The sequence below is a fragment of the Chelonoidis abingdonii genome, chromosome 1 (assembly GCF_003597395.2).
Source record: "Chelonoidis abingdonii isolate Lonesome George chromosome 1, CheloAbing_2.0, whole genome shotgun sequence".
NCBI lineage: Eukaryota > Metazoa > Chordata > Testudines > Testudinidae > Chelonoidis > Chelonoidis abingdonii.
Window position 1 is genome coordinate 32,582,182 of NC_133769.1, and position 25,886 is coordinate 32,608,067.

At 42.2% G+C, this 25,886-nt stretch overlaps 1 protein-coding gene across 2 annotated transcripts; it reads left to right on the forward strand.

Annotated features, from left to right (window-relative positions):
- The first annotated feature begins 1,338 nt into the window (after window positions 1-1,338).
- TRMU (tRNA mitochondrial 2-thiouridylase) lies at window positions 1,339-25,886 on the forward strand. 2 transcript variants are annotated; one of them, XM_032768923.2, is made up of 11 exons: window positions 1,339-1,493; window positions 4,745-4,910; window positions 8,704-8,810; window positions 9,271-9,393; window positions 14,500-14,672; window positions 16,062-16,115; window positions 16,228-16,294; window positions 17,278-17,378; window positions 22,110-22,254; window positions 22,512-22,594; window positions 23,583-25,886. In XM_032768923.2, the coding sequence occupies exons 1-11, from the start codon at window positions 1,409-1,411 to the stop codon at window positions 23,736-23,738; spliced, it is 1,260 nt and encodes a 419-aa protein (XP_032624814.1). In that variant the 5' UTR covers window positions 1,339-1,408; the 3' UTR covers window positions 23,739-25,886. The 2 variants fall into 2 exon arrangements, 1 of the variants encoding a protein (XP_032624814.1); XR_004372112.2 differs by lacking the exon at window positions 22,110-22,254 and having other exon boundaries at window positions 1,371-1,493; window positions 23,583-23,671.

Here is a 25,886-nt window from a genome sequence, read left to right on the forward strand (position 1 = left end):
GTCTGGTGAGTACAACTGTGTTTCACTACCAGGTAACCTAGCAACATACACACAGTCCACCATTTACAACTAAAAAATAGCAAGCGGTATTTCAATCTCACATGGATCAATTTATTTTTCAAAAGCAAGAAGGGTGCATTGATAGAGAAGATAATGAAAGTCCCGGACCACCTACAGCTATGCAAAATTAGCCAGCCAAATAACATGAAGTGGTAAGAAAATATGACAACACATACTTAAAGTTTGGATTCTTCTTTATGGGATTGAATGAGTATCCATTACTTCAGTGTGTTATAACTTATTTTATACTTTTATAATATTTTATTTTCTAATGAGTAGAGAGCAGGGTTGAGTCTTAGCACAGAAACTGACATTTTACACTAAAAAAACTGAAAACAATATAGTGTTCAAAGTTGGACAGCTATTTTGTTTTAAAATTAACAATTTAACAATTTTAGTAACATTGTGTTGCTTATTGTTCAGTTTTATACATTGTTTTTCCTGTTTGAACACCACATACTACTCTCAACATTTATTCAAAGTGTAATTTGACTAAACCTGTTTGGCTTTGAGATCTTGAAGGATTTCTCTGAGTGTATATTGCTGGGGATTTTTCTCATTACAATTGTTTACATTTGAATGAGAAGGACCCCAGACATTGTTTATTTGCAGTGTTATAGTTTGTGCATGTAATAATTACAATTAATAATTTGCCTTAAGAAGAGTTAGTAAGTGGGCTACTGTGCTTATTACAGCTGGGCCTCGGGGGAAAGTTTGAAAACCCCTGACCTAGAGAAAAGCCTTTCACGACGTGCTCCCGTGTAACAGCCCTGCTTGAGGCTGCGCTGCACTCTGCCACCCAGGGACTGTCTGGGGGAACTTCCTACCTCGGGATCTGAGCCCAACTCTTGCTTTTCTCTGCAGCCTTCCCGGAGGAGGGACTCCCTACTCCCCAGCACCAAGCTGCCACTCCAGGCGGCTGGGGAGAGCGCAGGGCTGCTAGGCCCCAGTTGCTGGCTGTGTCGGCAGGAGGCCAGACCCCAAGCAAGCCCTACCGCGGGAACTCACAGCAAACGCATTTCTACACGGAGGGACGCTTCTTAACTGGTTCTCAACGGGGGCGATCCCTCGACCTCCCCCAGCAGAGCCCGGGTGTGGGCGGCCGGTAGACCCCTGCACCGAGTCAGCGCACGGCGCGGAGTCTCCTCCTTTCTCCGCGCCCCTCCCCCGGTGGGGGCGGGCTCGCCCGGGTCAGTGTGTTGGGGAGAGCTGCTCCCTGCTGGTGGGTAGCGCTGGCTGTAGGGCACGTTCCGCTCCGCCCCCTGCTGCCCTAGGAGCCCCAGGCGGCGCGACCCGTCCCGTCCCGTCCGGCGGGCAGAGCGCCCCCGCGAGCCGCCCGGCCCGGAGGATGCTGGCGGCGGCGCGGCACGTGGTGTGCGCGCTCTCCGGGGGAGTGGACAGCGCGGTGGCGGCGCTACTGCTCCGGCGGAGGGGTGAGGAGGCGGCGAGTCTGAGCGTCAAGGGCCCGTGCTGCGAGGGGGCTCAAGGCGTTGGGCGCGGGGCGATGAGACGGGCCGGGGGCCCTGGACCGGCGGCGCGGAGAGAAGGACGGGGAGGCTGGGACCCATGACGGGGGAAGAAGAAGGGCTGGGGTGACATGGGGCACTGCCGGGTTTACAGTGGGGCCGGCCTGCTCTGCTCGCACTGTGCCTTGAGCCCCCCGCGCCGCCCCCAACGCGATGGCTCCCCCAGCTCCCCGCCCACCATCTGCTCCTCTCAGCCTGCCCGCTGGCGGGCCTGCCAAAGGCTCCTCTCTGCCCCCTGGCCGGGCCGCAGCGCAGCAGTCTCTGCTTCCCGCTGCCTGTGTGCCTGGAGCTGAGCCGCCGGGACTGGTGCAGAAGCCTGGCCTGTCTCAGGTGTGGGGGGCTTGGTTGGGCCCCTCCAGGCAAGTGGGTCCTGACGGAGTCTGGCCAGGACAGGCCCTGGCCTGACTGATTGCACCACTCCCGCCCCGGTATCGGCCCATGCTGCGGTGGCAGCTCAGCCTGGCAGACACAGTTGCCTGCCAGTGGGGCTGGTGATTGTGGCTGGAGGCAGGGCATGAGTCTCTGGGGGAGCGGGAGATCTCTGTGTGTTGGGGCATTAGCGAGTTGGGGTGCTGTGTGGGGTGCTGTGCAGTTGGGGTGGGGCTGTGGGCAGGGTGCTGTGCATTTGTGGCAGGGTCTTGTGGGGGCGCTGGGCACAGTGAGTCCAGGGGGTCTTTAGCCATAGGAAGTTGGGGCGGGGAAGGGGATGTGTAGTGTGGCAAGGACCCGTCCACAAGGGGACAGGGCATGCTGGCAGCACAAGGCTGGGTGTCTGGCAACTGCCATTTGTATATAGTGCCCTCTTGCTGGGCGAAGCAGGGCTGTGTCATCATTTCATGTCATGCCCCATTGCCCCTGGCCAGCTCCTTACTCTGCAGACAGACAGGCACACACACACACCAGTATATGGGGGCCCACAAATATGTTTGTCGCCAGGGCCACAAAAGGTTAATCTGTTCCTACATTGAGAGGAGGGGAAGAAGAGCAGGCTGTCCTGGGGCTGGGAGGAGAAGGGAGAAGGACTGGCTGAGCCTGTGACATGGGGGGAGAGGGGGAGGAGAAGGGCTGGGGTGCCTGGGGCTGGTGACATGCAGGACAGGAGGAGCAGAACGGCAGGGAGTCCTGGGGCCCATGACACAGGGTGGAGGAGAGAAGGGCTGGGGTTCTGGGGCTGGTGACATGGGAGGGAGGGGAGAAGGGATGGGGTGCCTGGGTCTGGTGACATGGGGGAGAATGATTGTGGGGTCTGGGGCCTTGTGACATGAGGGGAAGAGTAGAAGGAGTAGGGTGTCTGGTGTGGTATGGAAGAGAGGGGTCCCTGGGGTCTGTGATATGGGGAGGAAGGCTAGAGTGCCTGTGACAGGGAGTGGGGGAAGAGCTAGGGGTGCCATGTCATCAGTTGCTGCCTGTAAGACTATTACGCTGTCCTGATTGTTGTCATGATAGACACTCCTCTTGCACATACTTGGCTGTACCAATTCATTCCAGGCTGGTTTTCCTGCAACCTCTATCCCTTGAATTCATACAACAGTCATCCAACTATCTCTCTAATAGTTAACCCAAACAGTTTAACATTGTTCTTCTCTGCAGTAGGCACAAAGTCTTGTTAAATGTCAGGTTATTTAAAATATTAGCACATTTTCTCACATGATTTTCCCAGTGTAGATATGGGCTTTCAGAGAATGAAACATGAATCTCTATTAATTTGATATCTCATGATTTGTTATGGCAAGGTTTGTATCAAACTCTTTTGATACCAAGGCTGAAGACTTTTTAAATTCACTTTTGTACTTACTGAGTAAGAAGGAATTCCTTATTTTCAAACCTGAAGAGCTGTTGTAAAGAGGATAGGTTGAATGTTTTCCATTATCATTGCAGCTGTATGAAGGGCCCTTATATGGGAAGTGCCAGTCTTACCGCATTTACTATTTGGCATAGAATTTTCAAACACTGTAAAATTTGAAATTCTACACCTGCTGGGGGATCTATAGGAAGAACAAACCCTTATGTTCTTTGATAGGTTTAGAAACGTTAAGCACCAAATGCAGAGTTTTGCTGGCGTAACGCCTGCCCTCTTGCATTCTTGGAATGATTCAAGAGAGGGGCACCAGGACCCATGTGAGTTTAGGGAAGGAGGGGAAAAGCTGCTGGGATGGGCCACCCTGAAACTCAGCTGACAGGAGCAGAGAGAAGCATCTGCAACAGGACCCTTAGATAGTTATGCCATCTGTATGCAACTGCTTTTTACAGTTTTTACTCTGGACATTCCTCCTTTCTGCTGATTGGCTGTTTGTTCCAGCTCCCTCCTGGCCACTCCTTCACCATCTCTTCACTTCACCCTCAGACTCCATGCACGCTTTTTTCTCCCCCTTCTCCTTCCCCTATCCCTTACCTACACACTTTGCCCCTCTGTTATCTTATTGCGTCCCAGCAAAACTCAACACCATAAAAAATTTATGAAACTAACATGACGTGCAGCTGATTATTATTCTTCACTTTGCTGGTATGTTTATTGTTTTGTGTTTTTTGAACACACCACAACAGGGCTGTTTCCAGTTGGCATCCTAAAGCTTACTATAATACACAATTTTTTCCTCTCCGAAAAAAAATCTAAAATGTGTAATGATCCAGTATTCAACCTTAGTGTCACCTTCAGAGTTCTAGAATCAGGTGTTTTTAAGTCTTAAAATTCTTATTGGACAATGAGTGAGCGGGGGAAAAGATATCTGGATGTAGAATACTCTGGAAAAACTAGCCAATGACAGAAAATCAAATCAACAGAAGACTGGCTTTTAAAAATTCTTTCAGAGTCTGTGCATAAACAGGAATTACTAATATATGCAGTGTAAAACAACCCCGGGTGCTTGGCATGTTTTCTGGGGATATCAGGTGTTCAGACTGCTCGGGTGAAATAATGGTATTTGGAAGAAGGGAAAGAGGCTCTTGATTTTTCACCAAGCACACATCAGTCTGCCTTAATGGCTTGTCTGAGTCTGTGGCAAGGAAGTGCAGTGTGAGGCACTGATGGAATGACTTCTTAACAATTATAAGAACACTCAAAATACTGTTGCCCAGTTGGGACTTGGAAGATCCAGAGTTTGGGTCTGATCCCTAAGAATATTTTCAGTATATGAATAATTCCTTTCCTCCTTCTTTAGGCTACCAAGTGACAGGGGTATTTATGAAGAACTGGGACACTCTGGATGAACAAGGAGTTTGTTCTGCTGACAAAGATTGTGAAGATGCTTATAGAGTTTGTCAGAAACTGGATATCCCTTTTCATCAAGTTTCCTATGTCAAGGAGTACTGGAATGAAGTTTTCAGGTTGGATTGTTTTAGAGATATTGTCTTTAAATATGTAATTTCTGATAAAGTGTTAGTATGTGAACAGTGAGGGGGTAGAGAATGGCAGAAGACTGACAAGGACAACTTAGTGTCTGTGGAGTCATAAAACCGTACAGAAATATCTTAATGTGCTAGAAATTGTTATTCGTTCCTTGTCTTACAAGTTTAGGGTTACCACCAACTAAAATAGGTATGGGTCTGTTGGCATTCTTACATACATTTACTCTTTGAATTGATAGATGGGATTTCTCTGGAATTAGGTTAATTCGGGTGCAGTACGTCATCGAGTTCTAATGCCTCCCTCTTTCTCTTTCCATCCATACTAACTAGCTGTAGTTTGAGGAAGAAAATATTTAACAGGAACTTCAGTTACTTTCATTTACATCAAATTGGAGCAAAAAACCCTGCATATTAGATTACTTTTACTCCAAACCCAGCTTACCGCCTAGTTGTCATAAAAAATAGCTTCACTTCTTTCAGCCTCCTTTGTGCTTTGTAGACCAAGTCCAGCGGGGGAGGGACTCTGGGCTGGAGGGTGTTATAGGGGCTTGGGCATAGGTGTAGTTTGACTTCTGTTTTGTGTGGGCAGGAGCCAGTGGGGCTTGGGCCAGATCCGCATGGCAAGGTCCGTGGAGGAAGCGCCACCTCCACCCCCTGACTCTCCTCAGCAGGCCACCTGCCTGTCTGGGTTGTGTGCAGGGAGGGGGGTAGCTCAGGTTGCAGGGAGTGAGGTAGCTAGGGGCTGTGTGCTGGCAAGGGGGTAGCTCAGGGTGAAGGGAGTGGGATAGCTAGGGTCTGTATGCTAGGAGGGTTCTCCTGCAGTCTCTGTTCCCCGAGGTCTCTGCCAGTCATGGAGCTGGTCCCCTGCCCAGGCTGATCTGAGGAGGCTGAGGAGCACCTTCAACCCCCTGCAGCAGCAGGAGACAGCTGCCTGCTCCAAGACGACTGCTGTCCCACACTGCCTGACTCTGGCTTCCTGCCTCCAACCTGGCCAGGGGATGGGGAAGAGAAAGAGGTAGAGTAGGGGTGTGGAGCTGCCCTGAGACTGTCCTGCTCTTGGACTGTAGTTTTGGGGAGGGGGGGCAACACCCCCATGTTCCCCCAACTCTGCCCATGGGCTCAGGGCTTCTGCCCCCTGGGGAGCACTGGAGCTCGGGGCTCCGGAGTTCAGTCCTGCTGCTCCTGACTTCAGCCTCACAGGGGGCATCTGGAATTGAGCCTTCAACCCCGCGGCTCCTGATTTCAGCCCCATGGGAGGTGCTCAGGCTCTGAGTTTGAGCTAAAGGGCCCCGCAGTCTCCCTGAAAGGGTTCGCGGATGCCCAGGGGGCAGCGGACCCCCTGTTGAGAACTGCTGATCTAAGAGACTGCCAAACAATGGAGATTTTCCTTCTAAAAATTGTTTACACTACAGCTTGAAAAGAGGGGAACAAGGGAGTGCAGTTAAAATGAAAGCCTTGTTTAATACTTAATATTTCAAATGTTTTAACTATTTTTTCCTCTTTTCTGTATCTTTAATAAAAGGTTAAAAGGATTTTTAATGGTATGTTTGTTCAGGTACTAAGCACTCTATACAGGTGGTTCTCGGACTTTTGAGTTTGGTGACCCCTTTCACACAGCAAGCCTCTGAGTGCGATGCCCCCTTATAAATTAAAAACATTTTTTTAATAGATTTAACACCATTATAAATGCTGGAGGCAAAACAGGATTTGGGGTGGAGGCTGACAGCTTGCGACCCCCCATGTAACAACCTCACAACCCCTTGAGGGCTCACGACCGCGCGAGAACCCGTGCTGCATACCAAGCTTCTGACCTTGTTTAACACTGTTTAATGTTGGACAGTGATAGGGTTAACAACTTTGGCCCATTTATTCCATTCAAATTAATATAACAACCCTACTCACCTCCACTTCCCCTGACTATGGGTCCCTGCTTACTTCTTTGCCACCATTCTACACTCCTCCATTCCCTTGTGACTCCCTGCTTTGCCCCCCTCTTCTCAATTCCATGCATCATCAGATCCACTTCCTTGCTTCTCTGGGACCTCTCAGCAGAGAAATACAATCAGGTTAAGCATAGGGCCTCCCTTGGCTCAGCAAGGAAACACATGGTGTCCCCACCCCATTTTCCCTGTTGATACAGGAGAGTGAAGAGGGACATTATTCTACCCTCTTTGGGAGTGCTAGCCTGGGATCTCCAAATAAGAGTTAGTGCAACTCGAGGGTTTAAGCCCAAACTACTGCTTTCCTCAACCATTTCCTTCTCCTGTTTTCCCTACATCTTCCCCCTTCAGTGCAGGGCTCACATGCAGTCTTTTATTCTAGCAAGCAGCTTGCCCTTTGCTAGGGCTTTCTTCTGCCTCTTCAGACTGTGAACTTACCCCTTCCCATGGTTCCTGCCTCTTCAGGCCTCCTCTTCCTAGGCCTTCTTAACCAAGAGAATCACTCTGGGTTTGCCTTTTCTGTAGTCTCTAAGTCTAACCAATGTTGGAGAGATTCAGCAGCCACTTACTCCCCTTTTCCTTTGTTTTCTGCTTCCCTAAAGAACCTGCTGGCTACTCTTTTTTTCAAACTCCCTCTGACTGACATGAAGGGTTCTTAGTCTATGTCTACACTACAATCTGTTGGCAAAACTTATGTTGCTCTGGGGTGCAAATATTCCATCCCCTGAGTGACATACACTGACATAAGTGTTCGTGTGCACAGCGAGCTTCTCCCACCGACATAGCTTATGCTGCTTGCAGAGGTGAGTTTTTATGGCAATGGGAGAGCTCTCTCCCATTGGCGTAGAGTATCTTCACCACACGTGCTGCAGTGGTGCAGCTGTACCGATCCAGCAAGCTTTGCTGTTGCCTACTTTCACAGGCTCCCTCTGGGAACTATATCCTTCAAAATTTCCACTGGGCTGTAGTCTTACAGGCTACAGTACCCTCTTATGAATAAATTGCCCTGTTTGACCTTTCCCTTGAATGTCAAAGAGGAAAAACAAGAGCAGTGGATGTGTGGATAGCCCAGCTGACTTAGTTGCTGGTATAATCTGTTAAATGTATGGAAAAAGGTAGTAAACAAAATGTATGGAAAAAACATTTTGCTTTGTGTTTTTAAAATGGTCTGTCAAATGTAAAAATGTAAGGGACAAGTCTGAGAGGTTATTTCAGTTTATAAAGAGTGAAAATAAACACTGTGTGATTTTTTTTTTTTTTTTAAAGAAGTGTAAAGTACCTTTTAATTAGCATGTACTATTTGAGAGCAGAATCCTGTGCTATCCGTTTCTATTTATTTGAATGGGAATTGAGGACAAGAAACACCATGCAGGATCAGGCCCTAAGGTATTTCAGTACACATGCCCATCACCATAGTATTTAGGCGCTGTTGTTAATTAGCAATTGTTTAAGCATTTTGAACATGTAATAAAACATCATACAAGAGACAATCAGAGACTGTGGTGATGAGGCCATGTTTGTCCCTAGCTAAAAATATAAACATTAAGCACTCTTCTTATGTTAAAGTACAAAGATGTTGAAACTTAATTTGAGAAATGATAGTATGAGTTTAAATATGAAAAACTAGTTTAGTCCAGTCATGGAAAATCTTAAATGAGGGCTGCCTTATAGATAAAATAAAATATTAATGAATCGCTCACGTTTGCTTCTTGCACAATATATATTTAGTATTATTGATAGGTCTTAAGTTCTTGAGAGAGAAGTACTTCTCCATACTTGAATAGAATTATCTGACGTAAAAAAATGTTTATAGTCGTACATTTGTTTTACAGTTACCTTTTAAATGAGTATGAACTGGGAAGAACTCCTAATCCTGATATAATGTGCAACAAGCATATCAAATTCAATTATTTTCTCCATTATGCTCTGGATAACCTTGGTAAGTTGTCTTCAGGTTTGTTTGTATATACCCTATACTGCAAAAATGCTAAAGAGGAGCAAACTCTTTTTAAAATGTGCAAACACAATTTAAACATCTTTGTAGCCTTATACCAATATTTGTAACGTATTTCTTTTAAAGTATTTTCAGAGATATAAGTAAGTTTATTTTGGGGAACTATCTCTTTTGTGAAGAGAAGTTTAAATTTTGCATTTGAAGGTGCTCCTTGAAGCACAAAAAAATGGAAGTGTTGTACATCAAGAAATGTGATTTTCCATTAAATATTGGGGCTATATTAAGATTAGGACAGCACTGGCTAGCTATGTCAAGCTTCTCAGATGTCATTTATCTTTAAATTTTATTCCTATAATCAATTTCTGTTTCCAAATATTTCTATAACCTTTAATACTCTGAATATTGTGAAGTTCAAGTGCAATATATATTTTTAAACTTGGCATAGGAGCGGATGCAGTTGCAACTGGGCATTATGCAAGGACTTCACTGGAAGATGAAGAAATTTTCCAACAGAAACATATTAAAAGACCACAAGGGCTTTTCAGAAACCGATTTGAAGTTAGAAATGGTAAGCGGTTAATATGGCTTTGTCACAGATTCATAGGCCTGGTGCTTTCTCTTGGCTCCGTATGGTCCCTAGGAGGAACACCTTTCAGTGTCAGCCCTCCTCGAGGATCTCTCTCTCTGAGGTTAAGGCATTTGACTCCATTGCCTCCTGGACCACACCTCTAAGTTTTCCCCATGCCTTGTGTAACAAAGTCCACTCCACCCCTCTCCCCACCAGCGCCTCCTGCGCACTGCAAAACAGCTGATTGCAGCAGGCAGGAGGTGTAGGGAGGGAAGAGAGGTGCTGATTGGCCGGGCTGCCTGTGGGTGGCAGGCACTTGGGGCTGGAGGGGGATAGCAGATGGGGGACTGCAGACGTATTACTATGGCTCTTTGGCAATGTTCATTGGTAAATTCTGGCTTCTTCTCAGGCTCAGGTTGGCCACCCCGATATAGGCCATTAAGGATTCTTGTTCTTATATACTGAGCGATGGAAAAGTTCCTGATCTAACTTCTTTATAGTGTTAATTATTTTATATACTTTATGTCCCCTCTTATTTGACTCCTTTTTCATCTAATGTATACACTCTCTCTCTATATGAGAGTTTTTCCTATGCCCTTCTTTATTCTTGCTGCTCTTCTTTGAACCCCCTCTTTTTTTTTTTTTGATGGGGTGACCAAGGCTTGTGTTATACTATATATTTACTTCTGAATGAATTTGGAATAGTCTTCTCTCAAGTTAAGATAAGTGATTCTGTAAATAAACAGTTTGATAGTTCTAGATCAGGATATTTAGTCCACTGTAAGTCACATAAGACTTCAAACGTGAGTGCTGTAGCTTGCTACTTTAGAGTTCAGAACCCCAGTGTCTCAGTAATAAATTGCCCTCCCTGCCATGATAGTCAATAATTTCTAATATTGTATAACATGATTATGTTTGGTCTAAAATCTGATTTTTCAATAGAAAATTGGGTTTCCAACTAAAATTTTTTTTTAACAAAGCTGTCTGTTTCCTGTGGAAAATCTAAACTTTTCATTACGAAAATGAATATCAAAAAAATGAAAATTTTGTCCAAAAGAGGTGGGGGAGGGGGAGAGGTTGGTTTTTTGCTGAAAATTTTGATTCAGAAATGCTGCTGTAGTGTCTCATGCCCCCGTTCTCCATAGATTAAAGCTCCCCTGATGCACCGCAGCCATAGTGACTCCCCTGATGCACTGTTGCATCTTGGCAAGGAAGGGGATGGTGTTGCATAATGTTTATTACTATTAATTATTATTAATTATTTGTATTACTCTAGCACCTAGGAACCCTAGTCATGGACCAGGATCCTGTTGTGGGAAGGATTGTACAAAAACAGAACAAAAAGATGATCTCTGTCCTAAAGAGCTTAAAATCTTAAGTATAAGACGAGACAACAGATGGATACAGACAGATGAGGGAGTACAAGGAAACAGCAAGACAACAGTGATCAATATGACAGTCAGTGGTCTCAACACACCAGCAGCCTAACTATTGTCAAGTTTTTTATAGCCATCACAGCAAATTTTAGGAAGGATAATGAGATAGCTTTGCAGATGTTGGTGGGAGAGCTGCTCCTAAGCATGAGATGCAGGATAGGAGAAAGTGTGAAGATGTTTGTTTACAAATTTTAATAAGTGGGTGATGGAGGCTGACATCATGGGCTAGCTGGACATGGGGGTTAACATGACAATAACAAATGATACACCTGAGGGGATTCTGCACCGAAAAATAAAAATTTAGTGCCAAAAAAATAAAAATTCTGCATACAGTAGTTTAAAATTCTGCAAATTTTATTTGTCAATAAATGTGGAGGTTCCAGCATGGCAACTGGACGCACAGGCCACTGGCTGCACAGAGGTGGGAGATCACCGTGCAGCCCCACTCTTCTCCCCCCTGTCCTGCCCCCAGGACATAAACTCGGTGCTGAGGCTGCACCTGACACAGCATAAGTGCTGGGCCTTCCCCAGAAACACCCCGGAGCCCTGATGCTCTGCGCCCAGAGCACCAGGTGTGGGTGGGCAGGCTCAGCCCAGCAGGATCCAGGTGTGGGGTGAGAGGATTCTGTGTGTGGGAAGCTTGGGGGGGGCAATGGGACTCTGCAGGGGGGTCCAGGTGAGGGTGTTTGGGGCTCAGTGGGGGCAAAGATGTCTGGATGCTAGGGGAAGGGGCTTGGAAGTGCTCCGGATGTAGGGGGGATAGAGCTTGGCAGGGAGGGCCAGGTGCAGAGGGGTGGGGCTCGGTCAGGGGGTCTGGGTATGGGAGCATCCAAAGGCACGGGCTGGGTGGATGGGGGAGCAGCTCCTATATAGTGACCCTTCTCCCTGGTACTGAGGAGTGATTGAAACAGAAGCGCGGTGGGATGTGGAGCCGGGGGTGGATCTGACCTGGCCCTGGCCCTCTGTGCACTCCTCCCTCAGTCTAGCTGGGACTAGCAGCTGAACGTGGTGCAGGGTAGGAGCCACCAGGTGGAGTGATCCCCCAACTCTGGGGAGGGCCAGGTGTGGGGCGTACGGCTGAGCGGGGTGGGTCTTGGTATGGGGAGGTCCAGATGCATGGGGGATGGGTGGACAGGGAGTGGGTCTGACCCAGCACTGGCTAGGGCATCCCCCCACCTCCCCAGCAGTTATTTACCTCTCCGCCAGCTGCTCCGGGTGCCTGAAACCATGCACCCATTCTTCTGGGAAGGGGCACATGTCCACTTTTGCAACTTCCCTTTGCTTCCCCATCAGAAAGTCATTTTTCTGCAGGGAAGCAAAGAAATCTGCGAATTCTGTGCAGGAGCAGTGGCGCAGAATTGCCACTGGAGTAAAATGAGAGATGATAGGTAGGGTGGAAATAAGCAGAGCCATGAAAGGCCTTGAAAGTGAAGAAAGTAGCTTATATTGAATGCCATAGAGAAGTGTGAGCCAGTGGAGGGATCCAGAGAGATGGGTGATATGGTCCAAGTGACAGGATAAGAAAATTGTTTGCAGCAGCATTCTGAATGGCTGGGAATGGGACATGATTACATTTGTCAAGGCCAGAGAAAAGGATGTTGCAGTAATTGAAACATGACATAAGGAGGGTCTGAATGAGCGTTTTAGCTGTGTGGATGGATTCATAGATTCAAGGCCAGAAGGTACAATTGTGATCATCTAGTCTGACCACCTGTATGACACAGGCCATAGAACTTCCCCAAAATAATTCCTAGACCTAGATCATATCTTTTAGAAAAACATGCAATCTTGATTTTAAAACTGCCAGTCATGGAGAATCCACGACAACCCTTGGGAAATTGTCCTAAATGGTTAATTACTCACTGTTAAAAATTGACCCCTTGTTTCCAGTCTGAATTTGTCTAGCTTCAAGTTGCAGCACTTGGATCATGTTCTAGCTTTCTCTGCTAGATTGACGAGCCCATTATCAGATAGTTGTGTCCCATATAGGTACTTAGAGACCAGAAAAAGGCACTTTAGAGTAGACCTGAAAGGTAAATCTGTGTTCTCAGCTTATAGATGGTGGTTTTGTTTGTGTCTTCAGATTAAATTTCTTGAGGTAAGTGTAGAGGGAGAAGAGAAGGAGACCAAGTCCTGTGGAATCCCCAGAGACAGTTGGAAGAAGGCTAAGAAGGATCTTCTGCAGGATGCTCTGAAGGAGAGATTAGAGATGTAGAAGAACTAGGAGAGGACTGACTCCAGAAGCCCTGGGGGAACAAGATTTCAAGAACAACAACATGGTCAACACTATCAAAGGCAGCTGACAGGTCGAGGACCTGAGGTTGGAGTACTAGTTCTGAGATTTGTCTAGGAAGAGGTCGTTGGAGACTTTGGCATAAGTGGTGTCAGTGGAGTGCAAAGGATGTAAGCTGGGAGATACAGTCCAGTTTATGGTGTCTGTCCCTTAAAGGTAAATGGGGGCACCAGGATCCCAAACTACAGCTCCCATGAGGCACTGTGCTAGCATTTCCAAATTGAAAGTTTTCAGCTGAAAGTTTTTGGGGTTTGATTTATTTTTTTCTCCTGGAAATTCAGCATTTTCCAGGTCAGGGAGAAACCCCACTTTCCAACAGCTGTTTTGTGACACCTCTTAACTGTCTGTCACCATGAATGTGGTATTCCAGGTGTGTTTTTGGACCTATTGTGGGGACTCTCTATTATTAGATGTGACTGACCAGTATCTCAAAACCGTTTCTCAGTCATTTGAAACAAAAGGCACATTGATGTGTTAGCCATGAAACTCCAGAGCTATGATGGAGACTAGTTCTTATCCAAATGGATAGAATATGACTGAAAATTGCAATATAGCTATGTGTTGGAGGCTGACCTCATGGATCATCATTATTACATATACAACACAGGATCAAGTCATTTGTGCTGTTGGGAGGCTCCGAATTTGTAGATCATTTGTATAAACAAGTCAAATTCTATTTTGTGGTACTGCTGTAGGTCTGGAATGACTCCAGTGACATTAATGTGGATTTACATCAGTGTGATTTTGAGCAAATTTGTCCTAACATTTTTTTGAAAAACAAGATACAACACTGTTAGTTAATATTACTTCTTTCTACATTTTACAAACAGTGATTTTTTTTTCAAATATTAATTTATATTATTGCTTTTCTTACCAGGAAAATTCACAGTGATGTAAAAGAAACAGAGGTTCAGCAAAATTCAAAATCTGTGTAGCTCTTTTTGGTAGGAAGTAGTGTTAAAGAAAAATATTATAAAAACATTCTAAATTGTTGGAAATTCTTGGAAATTTTTTTCATTTTATTAAAATGATTAAGACCATAATAAACAGGCAAAACCAAATATCTGGAATGTTGAGTGTCATAAGTCAAACATTAAGGGGTTTTGGACATGTGTTCATGTTAGTTTGAGTAATCCATTTTAATCCCCATTTCTTCTTGTAAAATTGAACAAGAGATACAATATTAGGAAATGGAGCTATATCTAGGTTGTAAAAAGTGCGCCAGGTGTTTTCTGTTGAGTGCAATGAGAAAACTTGCTAAGATGTGTTTATAGTAGAAGTTCTTATTTTAGGCCGAATTTTAACTAAACTTCCATGTAAATAGTAGGAGTCAAGCTATGTAACATTGAAACATCTTGTGTATTCTATACCTTGCAGCTGTAAAACTTCTTCAAGGAGCTGATCACTTGAAAGACCAGACCTTCTTCCTCAGTCAGATTTCACAAGATGCTTTGAGGAGAACCATTTTTCCTTTAGGAGAATTGACAAAAGACTTTGTAAAGAAGATAGCAGCAAAACACGGATTTCATCATGTGCTAAAGAGAAAAGAGGCATGGTAACATTTATTAAACTTTTGATTTATATTTATCTCTAAACCATTCTTTTTCTGATTTATATGTTGTAATAAACATTAATACTTGTTTGGTAAACTTTAAATATGGTCATAGTTTTTTTTTAATTACATTGCATCAAATTCAGTCCAATTATTTCTGAGTAACATAATAGAATATATTTGGGTTGTAAGTTGAGTTTTGCATTGTTAACACAGTTGTCTACCTGTCCTGAAGTACTTAGCCTGGCTATTTTAATTTTTTTGTTTTTAAAAAGCTCCTCTACCATTGTAGCTCTGAGGAGCTGAGGAGATGGATGTTTCCAACCAGCACAAGTCACAGAGATAGCTAATGGTTTACTTCACCATGGTTCTCTGTATCTCCAGTTTATTATAGTTGTGTTGCAGGATGCATTGGTATAGATTGGTGTCAGATTGTTTTTTCCTAGGTCACTTTTTTCACAAGGGTAGTTAAAGATAATATATACCAATCTCCTAGAACTGGAAGGGACCTTGAAAGGTCATCAAGTCCAGTCCCCTGCCCTCACTAGCAGGACCAATTTTTTGCCCCGATCCCTAAGTGGCCCCCTCAAGGATTGAACTCACAGCCCTGGGCTTAGCAGGCCAGTGCTCAAACCACTGAGCTAGCCCTCTGTGCTGTTTCCATAGCTAAGGAACTAATATTTTAGGGTGTGGTCTTTTGGAGTAAGAATGTAAGCAGCTGCTATGTTCATGATTATGTTCCTTCTTGCTTTTAGTAGTTGTACTCATCTTCATAGCAAGTAGTTTTTTACTACGCAGTTGCCTGAGGACTATAGTATAGGGTTTTTAGGTGATGTAGTTTCAGGAAGAAAGAACAACAAATCTGCAGAGGTGCTTAAGCATTGCAGTGGAAAGTGCAGAAGTAATTTTCCACCCTGGCCAACAAAACAGCTAGGGCTTCTCCTGGATTACAGGATTAGACAGCAGCTGAGCAGGAGTTTTGTGGATCAGAGTTGAGTCTAAATATGGTACTTAGGTACCTAAATCTGAGGTTCAGGTGTTTTAAGAACCTTTGTGTATCTAGGCTTCAGTGACTTGTCTTTGTGTTTACTATTGTATCATAAGGTAAAGGACAGGTCACTCTTTTTTTAAATAAAGATGTGTTCATGTCTTACTGAGTAACCATGTGATCTTATTGTCACCCATGTCTTTCTCCTCTTTCCTGCGCTTATGATTTTCACTTAGTTTGTGTGCTCTTTGAGGCAGCAATTTCTATACTCATTTTGTGAGGCACCTAGCATGTTTCTAGGTGCATGGGAGGGTAGATCATGATGATGAAGTTTTGACGTTAGGATTTTCAAATGATTCATTCTGCTTTTTTATAGTGTGCATTCATTTTATTTTTTAGAGTATGGGAATCTGTTTCATTGGTGAAAGAAATTTTGAAAACTTCCTTCTTGAGGCAAGTAACATTAGATCTGGGGAACTTATAAGCTTCTGTTCTGATTTCCCTAGTAATTTGTAATGGGGCTTGGGGAAAGATCTTTTTACACAGCTGTTTTTCTTTCTTGTAGTATTTAGAACCTCGTCCAGGTAACTTTGTTTCCATTGAAGATAACAAGGTGATAGGAACACACAAAGGTAAGCAGCTGCCTTTCCTAGCTAATTGATTTTAAATAAACCATTTGTGTAATATATAACTGCTATTTTATTTGTAAAGACTAGTTCTGTAAAATTCTAAAGGTCTATAATCCTATTCTCTTTTGGTATACCTAATGAATCACAGAAGATCCATTAACCCTGTAACTATGGCTTTTGTCTGTCTCTAGTTTTTATGTTGTTTTTTCTTTTTATTGCAATATAAAACTATAATTATTGCCTAATACCACTGATACTTCGGATTACTTTGTTGCCACTAGATCCTCATTAATTTTATGCTAAAGGAACACAGTCAACTTGATTTTTTTTTTTTTAAATCATGGAGTTTCAATTCCATTTTCTGATAGAGCACCCTTTAAACATCCCAAAATTTTAAATTCCTTTAAAAAATAAATTAATACAGGTTGTGATATATAAAAGGTTCTTTTGGGCAGTTACAGAACACTAGCACCAAATATGCTCATGTTCACCTCTCCTTTCTTGTCCCTTCCTCTCTGCGAACATCTGCCTTTTGCCTCTTCAGTTTCAGATTCTGTTACTGATAAACACTCTCTTCCAAGGCCTGCAAAAGAGCCTACACCTAAGATCCCACAAGCCAGTGCATGAAAATCTGATGTTGAGTTAGTGAATGTAATAGGAAGTGAAATCAACTCATTGAAACTCTGAAATTGACAAGACACATTTATCAAATTCACAAACTAAACAAGCTGAAATATTGATGTTTTTCTCTAACCTATTTCAATTATAGTAGTCTTTGGGATATTTGTCACAACAGCAGGTACAGACTTTTAAGGTAAAGACTTTCAAGTTTATGGAGTCCCTTTAACTTTCAAACTATAAGAAAATTAGACACTTCTTGCTCAGTGGTAAACTTTTGAAGAGAGGGATTTATGCATTTGAAGTATTTTTTTGATTGCTGAAACTAAAGAGGATGTTACCAGTGTTAAATTTTCATATTTCTTTAGGTTGTTTCCTGTATACAATAGGCCAGAGGGCCAAGCTAAGTGGCCTCAGTGAAGCTTGGTTTGTTGTTGAGAAAGATACAACCTCAGGAAATATCTTTGTGGTAAGTTTATTTACACTGATACTGTGAGATTAATGCAGGCATTACATGATTCCTACTGAAAAGAATATGATTCTAATCAGGGCCGGCTCACAACATTTTAGCACCTGAGGCAGGGAGCTCAAATGACACCCCCATACTCCCTCGCTTGGGCCAAAACTTTGAAAGGTCTCAGGTCTGCCTTGTTCCTGTTCTACTCCTCTCATGGTACTGCTCTGCTACCTACCCCAATAAAGGAGAACTAACTACTTAAAATGCCTTTTTCCGAAATTTTAAGTAATGCTTACATTTGCTGTTCAGGCATTTGAAAGTTAACTTTTCTTGACTGCATAGTAAACACTGGCATTTTTATCTGTTTGAATAATCAAAGTGGTGCTTTCTGTGCCTTTTTGATTGCAAAGATTTGAACTGTGGCCTGAAGGTCTACAGTCTGGCCCAGCTCATGCTCTATTGAGATGGTTGCAAGGCTGACCAGCCTCTCCTGTGTCATTGTGGAGCGTAGATGTGTTTTAATTAACTTCAGCTTGGAGAAGGCTGATTCCGGCAGCGTACAGAAGTGTTAGAGTATGTCGCGGAGCAACAAAGCTTTGGAAAAGGGTGTCCATCTTATTGTGCACTTTCAGATAAGCCTTTGAGTTGATCCTGCTGAAATTATCTAAAGGCTCGTTTGTCACCTAGATCACTCGATAAATAACAACATGTCATCACGTGTCAACTGTCTCTAGTGCCTGCTGCTGGTTAGGTCTTCAGGTGTTGTGAGGTTTTGAATATCATACAATCCCATATAGTGTTCTTGAGCTGTCATAAACGTTTTTCCTGACTGTAGTGCCAATCTAAACTTTGTTAAAGAATTCAACTTTGAATTGTTGTTGATTCTTATGATTATCCCTGCCTGTAATTCAAATGTCGTTTCTCAGTGATTGTATCTTGAATGGGGGAAATAGGTTCATGTGAAGTTCCTCTTCCACTTTGTGCACTCTGAGAACATTTTGAAATCCCTCATTGACGTTCAGACTGTAGGTTGATTGCTTTGTCCAGTTGTTCCATTACTGCCAGATATATCAAGGTACCCTTGGAGTTTCTTGCTTAAATTTATTTAAGCAGTAATGTATGCAGAACACTAAGCTACACACAGAAATGTGAAGTTAGGTATGTTTCTGTGAATTCCATTTCCTCGCACTGTCTCAAACGGTCCTGTATAGCATTATCATCAGGAATGGCACTATGGCACATCTATCACTCATTTGGTGTTGATAGGCTAATCGTCTCCACTTGATTCCCATCGTGTGCAGTCATGGTTCAGTGTCAGAGAGGAATGTTTCCAGATTGCTTCAAAATTTGCATCGAGAGTTATGCAGAGAAAATACATAGATGCTTTGGAATTACATTAAAATTCAGCGCTACTAGAAGCTGATGCTGCATCACGACGGTCAACTCAGTGATGAGACTTGATGGGAGCAAAAAACTCGGGGTACTCTCGATCATGTCTGCAACTATCTTCTTTCCTCTCGGATATGACCTGTCATTCATATGAATTACTGATTACAGCTTTTAAGAGGGCACATTTGTCATCAGCTCCGTGTAGTTATCAATGGAATAAATTCTCGAAATGCTCTCTGATACTCCATTGCAGACTTATTCACTAGGTTTCTGTTGTTGTTACAAAACACACATTAAAGCATTTGTCTGTTTGGATGATGTCGGTGTGCAGTCGATAAGAGTTATTTTGCTGACTTAGATCTGTCATCTGCCTGTTTGACTTTTGTGCCATAAACTGATATAATTTTGATTGTTTTTCAAAGGTATGGTACTTGTAATTTCTTGGTCGGTGATCTCTTTGATGCTCTGGGTAAGCATCAACACTCAGCCACAGCCACCAATTTTAAGTGTTTCTAATTGTTTGATGCATACCAAGCTGATCTGAATGTGCCACCAGGCTGTATTTTGGATGCAGCATTCCATGGCAATGAGCCTTTTCAGACATATTCCGTAAAGAGATCCGATCATCTTCTCTGAATCTGATAGGTGGTGCTTAATTATCCTCATTCAGCTCTTTCCCCTAGAAATGCTCTCTGGTTTGGTGCTTCTCATAGCATGTCCAAGTTTCTAGCCAGATTTTTCCAGTCTGTGTCCTTGTGAACCCAGTGTGGCTGAACGTTAGACGAAGAGTTTACACAAAACGTATGCAGCATTCTGGTTTTCACTACCAGAGCCATGCCTCTCCACTTTTTGACCAATGGATGTTTCACGTAATGTGTTGCATGGAACTTCTATTTCTTGTCTTTGAGGAACATGAATATTTCACTTGTTGGCCATGCACGTACAGGAAGTCATCAGGCTACTGTAAGTGGCGCCGCAGTCGGAAATCTAGATTAAGATAAACTCAGCAGCAACTATTTCTTGCACCTCCACCACATTCTTCTCTGATCTACACTTTTCTTCAGGAATGTACATGGTTACATCCACATTGAGATGGAGATATGGATGTTGCAGTAGCTACCAGGTAACCTGCACTCTGACTAATTGGAAGATCAGGCATCTCCTCACCACTCACATCCTCACTGGGGCCAGAAGGCTCACCGTGTCTGTGTATCTCAGGAGAGCTCCTTCCTGCTTAGATAGAAAAGCTTCCTTCGCTTGCTTGCTTTTTCTGAATGCTGCCCCAGAGGGGCATTTTCTTCTTTCACTCATGACTGCTGTTCTGTGCCAGCTATAGTGGCTCTCAACGCTCAGTTGAAGGGGACAAATAAGCAGGCTGGTAGCAGGGCCTGAGTGAGGGAAGATATCAGCATCTTAAGGGCCTAACTGGCTCCTGCTACTTCAGTTGACTGCCTGTTCTCCTCAAGTGAGTTCAAGGAAGCAGCAGGAAACAGGAAGCTCTCTGAGAAGCTGATGTTAATCAGTCCAGGCTCCTGGGGGTTCTAGAGAGGTACATCAGAGGCTCCTCCTCCTCTTTCTCCCTGTAGCTCCTGCGGCTTTCTGTTATTCCCTCTCACCTTTTCTCCTACCAGCCAGTTATGTCTCTTGTGCCCTCCTTCCTCCAGCACAGCACTCCACCATCTCTGTGGATCTAGAGCAGAGAGAATACATATGTACCAGCAGCAGACACAATTTTCTACACTCTGAGTCCTAGTTGCGCCCCCTCACAGTCTGGCACCTAAGGCAGCCGCCTCAGTTTGCCTTATGGTAAGGCCAGCCCTGATTCTAATCTATGTAGAAGTCTTGCCTTTTCCATTTAAAAGAGAAACAAAAGCTACCAACTGATATAGCATTAACAGGTTTTATACATCTTATCCAAAAATTTGGCTTCTTTTTAGTAGAAACTTGTTGGAGATTTTAGCTTGAAGTATGTTCCAAACTATTGGCAATCAACCTCCAATGTACTACTCCAAAACACAGGTGGTTTTTCTTATAGACATTGTGGCACAACACATAATACTTTTATCTAAAACATTTTATTTATTATACTGACATAGCAAGTTGCTAGAAAATGAAGTATTGAACACTGTTTCACCTCTCTGTGAAAACAGACAAGATGTAGCCCCGTAAATAATTTCTGCCTTACTCACAAGCCAACATGTAGCATTCTCCAATATTCTGAAGCACCCTAACATCACTAATGTTTTGTGCAATGTTTGATTCTCTAATTAGCTAATGATGTTGTTTTTTCTTGCTCTGGAGTGTTTCATTATAGCAGATGTGCTTTCTCAAGAAAGCACTGTAAACCAAAAAGGGAATGAGAAGGAGAGAAATGAGCATAAGAGAATTATTTCATGCCTTAGACACCCTGATGTAAGAACCTCCTCTTGGTTGCAGCTTGGATGCCAGACTACTCAGCTTTGTGGTGTTCTCCCTTATGCCACTGGCAGAATGACAGAATAATAGCTTGAGAAGCACCTCCAGTGGCATGTATTTGAAACTCATTATGTTTTACCTACTTCTCAAAAATTCCTTCCAGAGGTATTGTGTCACATGAATTGGCATTTGTCTTCCATCACTCAGTGCGATTTAATCAATAGAATAGCATAGATTTAAAGTCCAAACATCTTTGGTGTCTTATGATTGGTAATGATGGTTGTGACAGTTGGGAGCTTGTTACATTACAGAACTCAAAAGTATATTCATCACTTTTTTAGAACAAATGGGTAACTAAGACATGGTCCACACCCCTTGAAGGCTTACAGTCTGTTAAATGTGATGTGACAAGTGAGGGTAAATCAGTAGAACGGGGAATGGGTGAGTAAGGACAAGGGCACAACAACAAATCACATTTCCTCATTAAAAGCATGTGCACATCTTGATTTCTCAATTCCTTTTTTTTAAATATCAAATTTTTTTTAATGTATATCAAGGAAGAAGTGAATCTTAGGGATTTGGACGAAGAAAAGATAGTGGACTTGTTGGATCAAGATAACAAGGACAATACTGCATAAGGTTCAGCATGGAGAAAGGGCTGGCGAGGATTGTGGGGGAGAAGTGCACAAATGAGCTGACATAACGGGGGGGGTGAAGGGAGCATGACGCTAAATAATAATTCAGACTTGTTATGGCAAATTGTTTTTTCATGAAAGATTTAAGGAAGCTGGTTGGAATCTAACGTCTACTTGCTTTACTAGTGGATTAGCTTTTATTGTGATACGCCTTGATGTTTTTCTGAAATCTATGCTTTCTTCACAACAGTTATGTAATATCTGGCATAAACATTGGTATTAAACAAAAACGTTGTACTTTAAGGCACCATCTACAGATCACCCTGCACTGTATAGAGACCTACTGCGGACAAACCGTGTGCACTGGATTGCAGAGGAACCTCCTGCTGAGCTAATTAGGGACAAAATGATGGAGTGTACTTTCAGGTTTCAGCATCAGATGGCACTAGGTGATTAAACTTTGTACATTTAAATCTATTCAAATTCTTATTTCTGCAATAAATTGAAATAGGGTCTAATATAATTTCTCACAAGTAGATAAAAATGTTTGTGCTAATGATACTTTTCCATTTTTTAAAGACTTAAAAAGCATTATTTTTGGAGACATCTTTACTCATTAGACTTGTTTAAGCTAGTGAAAAACTAGTTAATTTATTTGTGAATATAAGGCTGAGCTAGCTGGCTGTTTAACAACTTTCTCTTTTAGTGCCTTCCATGTTAACTCTAAACCAAGATGGGACAGTGTGGGTGACACTAGTCAAGCCAATAAGAGCTCTTACACCAGGGCAAGTAAGTGTTGCCAGAATTGGTTCTCTTTTAATTTCTATTTACTAGCATCCTATGTTTTATTAACTGCATAACGTCAGTTAGAAGAATTTCAAAATGTTCATCCACCCAGTTTTACAGAACTGTTGTTTCAGGCTATCTAAATCATCACTCAGTTATTTTACTAACATTCAGAAAGTTTTCTCCAAAAACCAAAATGCAAGAAATGTGATTTAGAAACTTTTGGCCTTTCTAAAGCCCATTGCAATGCACGTAAATATTCCCTTGGAAATTTAGTGGACTTTGAATCAGACCCTGTATGCAGAAACTGAATCTGTTATGGGTTTAAATACATACATGAATTGAATCAGGAGTTTGGTTAGTAATTTGCTTTTTAGAAACTTTGTGATACTGACTTTCATATTTAATATTTGATTGGGAGAGTAGTATTGATTTTTGTATATCCAGAAGGTTATATGCTTCTGACAGATTCGCATGTCCCAGCATAAAAGTGAAAAGAAAAATTTAAATATTGGTAGGTAACATAACAGCCTTTCACATCACACAGAGTTGAGTTCAGTACCACACTGTAGAATGTATAACTCAGCCTTTTGAAGAGGCTCCTGTGAAAATGATACTCTACTTAAGTGACTATCAGCCCGTTACTGAAAAGCTTTTCAAACAAAAAGTGTTATGTAATAACTAAAAAGAGATTCCATCATCAAGAAAAAGAATTAAAATAACTATCTTACCATTAATTTCTCATGTAATATTGTAAAATTTCATGATGGAATTTCCATTACATTTTATATTTATACTCACGAGTCAACAATTATATCCATTTGTTCATTCTCTTTACACTCCCATTTTATGTAATGTGGTCAGAGCAAATACAAGGTAATAAATTTATTATGACCTTGACTATTCAGGGAGATCTCCCTTCTTATCTGTCAGTCTCTCAGCATGCCACTTTGCCAGTGCTCTAAAGACTGTTGCTGTGTTTGTCTTCTAGTTTGCTGTGTTCTACAAGGGTGACGAGTGCCTTGGCAGTGGAAAAATCGTTAGGCTGGGCCCATCAGTGTACACCTTACAACAGGGCAAAAGCAGAGAGCAGGATTCAAGGCATGTGTTAGCAGAGGAGATCAAGAAGTTAGAACCAGCAACGTAACTCATGCATTTTTCTTGATTGAAAGACTTTGGGGAAACTGAAGCCTTAAAATAAGCAGAACAACAACACACATACAAACACGTTTTCTCTGACAAACTATAAATTTTTAAAGGGTGAATTATGACAGTCCTGTCATAGTATTTGACTGATGGTACCTGAGAGGGTTTTTGGACAAAAAAAACAGTTTTGATATGGTTTCATTAAAAGAGGTCCGTAAGATACTTCAAACAAGTAACAGAAACTTAGTATGCAAAAAGATGGGCATGACTGGATGAGAGACATCCTGGCAGTTTCAAGATCACCACTTTCATGTTTTTTCAGAAGGGGGTTAACTGTAAACCAAATATTTAATGTCAGAGTCATTTTAATGTAAATACACTGTTTATGTACTACTCTGTTCTAGAAATTTATGAAAGTTTCTACAGCTTGAAAAAGCTGCTTTTCCCTCTTTGTTTCTTATGCTGTGATATCAGCCTTGTGGTAGAGAACTCCTTATTAATGAATTTGCAATATGTAATAAAACTGTTAATTTCCTAAAATTGCCCTGTAACAGCAGCAGCATATAAAATTATTTTAATTTAAAAAATGCCCCAAACCCTAAACCTCTCTTTTAGGCACAACTGAAAGTATTTTTAAAAAGCTGTTTGTCTATAGTTAAAATGCATACATGATTTATGTTAAATTTGTTTGTGTTCATGTGGACTTTCGGAGAAGGATGTGTTGTCTCTTACATTCAAGTTCAGCAGTTTGCATGAACTGTGAGCAATAGGTATTTATTTTTCACTTGCAATAAATTTTACAACACGTATTTTACACTTGTTTGAATCTTATGCTGCTAGTAGTTATGGTTTAAGATTTTACCATAATTCAGGTTTTGAAGTCTAGTGATTTGAAAGTAAATGTGTTTGATTCATCTAACAGTCTCTTATAAAACTGAGTAATGTATGCCATTTTACTGTAGTTTAAATAATTTTATAAACTAATCAAGGCACGGACTGTGGATTCTGTGTCCTTGAAGCACTGTGAGTACATTGTCAGTGTGTAAATAAAACCAAATTCATGTTTACTTGTTTGTTATATTAAAGCTTGTTATACAAGTAACTTTTGGGGAGGGAGGGCTGGCATTCATGGAAATAGACCGGATACTAAATCAATGGAGTGTTAATATATGGGAGGGTATTATGAAATGTGTTTATTATTTAAAACAAAAAAACCTCCCAAGACTTTTGATAATGTGAATTGGAGCAAGCCACTGTATCCTGAAGACCTCCTCAGATGCCTATATAGTTCCTTTATTGCGAGTCTTAACAAAAGCCAAGTCCTGTAGTTAACATTACCGTATAAATTAACTATCATTAACACACAGCTGCAGAGAAGTAAGACTTTTCAAATGGCTGTAGAAGTCTGATGGGCATAGAATTCTTTCTTTATCCAGTTAAGGAGATAATCTAGAAAGCTGTATCTCAAATAGATTTTCATCAAATGTAAAAGTAAATTATATGTAACTATGTTGTTTCCCCCATCTTACACACACCTCCTTTTCTATATCCTGATTGCCAGTTTAAGAGCTGTTATTCTCTGCTCAGAGTGACAAAGGAAAATAAAGTTCTCTCTTTTTCTCCAAAGAAGGGAGATAAATGAACAGAAAACTCTCCTTACTAAATGCTACTTGCCAGTCTGTGGATTTCCTGAGGACACTTGTGCTCAGGTGAACTGTATGAAGCAAATGAACTGCCCTTCCTGTAAGAAATCCGCACCCACCGGTTGTCAGAAATATCAGTTGTCCCATTTGGGGGGTGGGGGCACAGCCACTTATGATTGGTGTGTTATGCACATCAGGGATAAGTTCAATGGGAGAAAGTGTTTTTCTTTAGATATCCAGATAAGAATTTATTATAAGCTTTGCTTCTGACTTTGTAGCTGTGTTGTTCCTCCTTACAGCTATTCATTCCTATTATTTTGATAATGTTATTCCAGTAATGAATCCAGGTAATGATTTTTATGGTTTTTCTTCATCTTAACCCCTTCATCCCTGAAATTGTAACTCTGCAAAATACAGAACTACTATAAAGAGGCTAATGGTTCACATTTTTCTATTTTGATTTATCCAGTAAATGTGAAATACATAATAAAATCTATTTTTATTAA

Excerpts from the sequence above, each read along its gene's own strand:
- TRMU (XM_032768923.2), top strand. The coding sequence starts at position 1,409 with ATGCTGGCGGCGGCGCGGCACGTGGTGTGCGCGCTCTCCGGGGGAGTG. Across the intron at positions 4,911-8,703 it reads TACTGGAATGAAGTTTTCAG|TTACCTTTTAAATGAGTATG; the intron begins GTTGGATTGTTT and ends TTTGTTTTACAG. Across the intron at positions 14,673-16,061 it reads ATGTGCTAAAGAGAAAAGAG|AGTATGGGAATCTGTTTCAT; the intron begins GCATGGTAACAT and ends TTTATTTTTTAG.